The 1,326-nt window shown below is 59.9% G+C and overlaps 1 protein-coding gene across 1 annotated transcript in view; it reads right to left on the reverse strand.

Moving 5' to 3' along the window:
* COL6A2 (collagen type VI alpha 2 chain) overlaps nt 1-1,326 on the reverse strand; it is a 14,664-nt gene that overhangs the window by 9,977 nt on the left and 3,361 nt on the right. Inside the window, exon 4 of the mRNA XM_023525813.1 lies at nt 1,095-1,121. Coding sequence (XP_023381581.1) covers nt 1,095-1,121 — 27 coding nt within the window. The remainder of the gene's footprint in view (nt 1-1,094; nt 1,122-1,326) is intronic.

Raw genomic sequence — 1,326 nt, forward strand, 5'->3', positions numbered from 1 at the left:
GGGTGGCATTCGGGGCTGGTGCACGCTAATGACAGGTGCAAAGGGCAGGTGCAGTCCATGCCGCTCCACACGCACCGGTGCATGGCCTGCGGCCCTGTGTTGTAATGGCTCCACCATCGTGGTGGCACCTCTGCGGGCGTGACAGAGTCCCTGGCTGCAGCTGGGAGCAGGAGTGCCCAGAGTGTCCTCTCCACGTGTGCACACGTAATGTGTGCACGCGTGTGACATGTGTGCATGTGGTGTTCACACACGTGTGTGATGTGTGCGCGTATGATGTGTACGCGTATGATGGGTGTACCCGTAATGTGTACGTGTGATATGTATGCATGTGATGGGTGTGTACACGTGATGTGTGCACTTGTAATGGGTACGCACATGTGATAAGTGAGCACGTGATGGGTGCATACGTGTGATGTGTGCATGCGTGATGGGTGTGAATATGTGATGTGTGGATGTGATGGATGTGTATGTGATGTGCACGCATGTGATCAGTGTGTATGTGTGGTGTGTGCACGTGTGACTGGTATTCATGTGTGATGCGTGTGCACACGTGATGGGCATGCACTGTGATGGGTGTGCACGTGTGATGCGTGTGCATGTGTGAGTGTTGTGGTGTTTGTGTGTGTGCGTGTCTGTGAACTGCCAGTCGGCTGGGTCTGGGCATGTCCTAGACAGGCTGGGAGGTTCCTGCACAGCTGGGCCTTGGCTTTCAGAAGCAAGTGTCCATTCCCGCCCCTGCAATGTCCTTGTTTGTCCTGCATCCCCTGGACAGGTGCAAAGTGGGGCCGCCCAAACCACGAGTGCGGGCAGTGGCCAGTGAGCCTAGAGGCCCGGCCCCAAGGAAGGACCAGACAGCCGAGGGGTTCTGCTCGTTCCCACGGGACCAGTGCTGCAGCAAGGCCCGCCTGCCCAGCCCGGAATGCGGCCCAAGGGGCCCTCTACCTTCTGTCCATCGGTCCCGTTCTTGCCGGCCAGGCCAGTGGAGCCCTGGAGGGAGGAGGAGGAGGGGTCCGTCAGCCCCGACCGTCACCCCCTTGGAGCAGCCGGAAATGAAAGTGGGGCATCCGGCCCACCCAGCTCACCACCTGGCTTACCTTCCTTCCGTCGGCTCCAAACTCGCCCTGTGCAGGAGGAGAGTCAGGCCGTTAGCTTGTGTCTCCAGCATCCCAGACCCACCCCTCAGGGGCCCAAGTCTGCCCTCGGCCACACACGAGGCCAAAAGACCCCAGAACAAGGCCACCACTGGCACGAAACCACATGGTGCCCCCAGCAGGGACCACGGGCCCTCTGAGGATGATGTGGGAGTTGGGGGGCATGTGAGGTCTC

The sequence above is a fragment of the Pteropus vampyrus genome, unplaced genomic scaffold (assembly GCF_000151845.1).
Source record: "Pteropus vampyrus isolate Shadow unplaced genomic scaffold, Pvam_2.0 Scaffold632, whole genome shotgun sequence".
Lineage (NCBI taxonomy): Eukaryota > Metazoa > Chordata > Mammalia > Chiroptera > Pteropodidae > Pteropus > Pteropus vampyrus.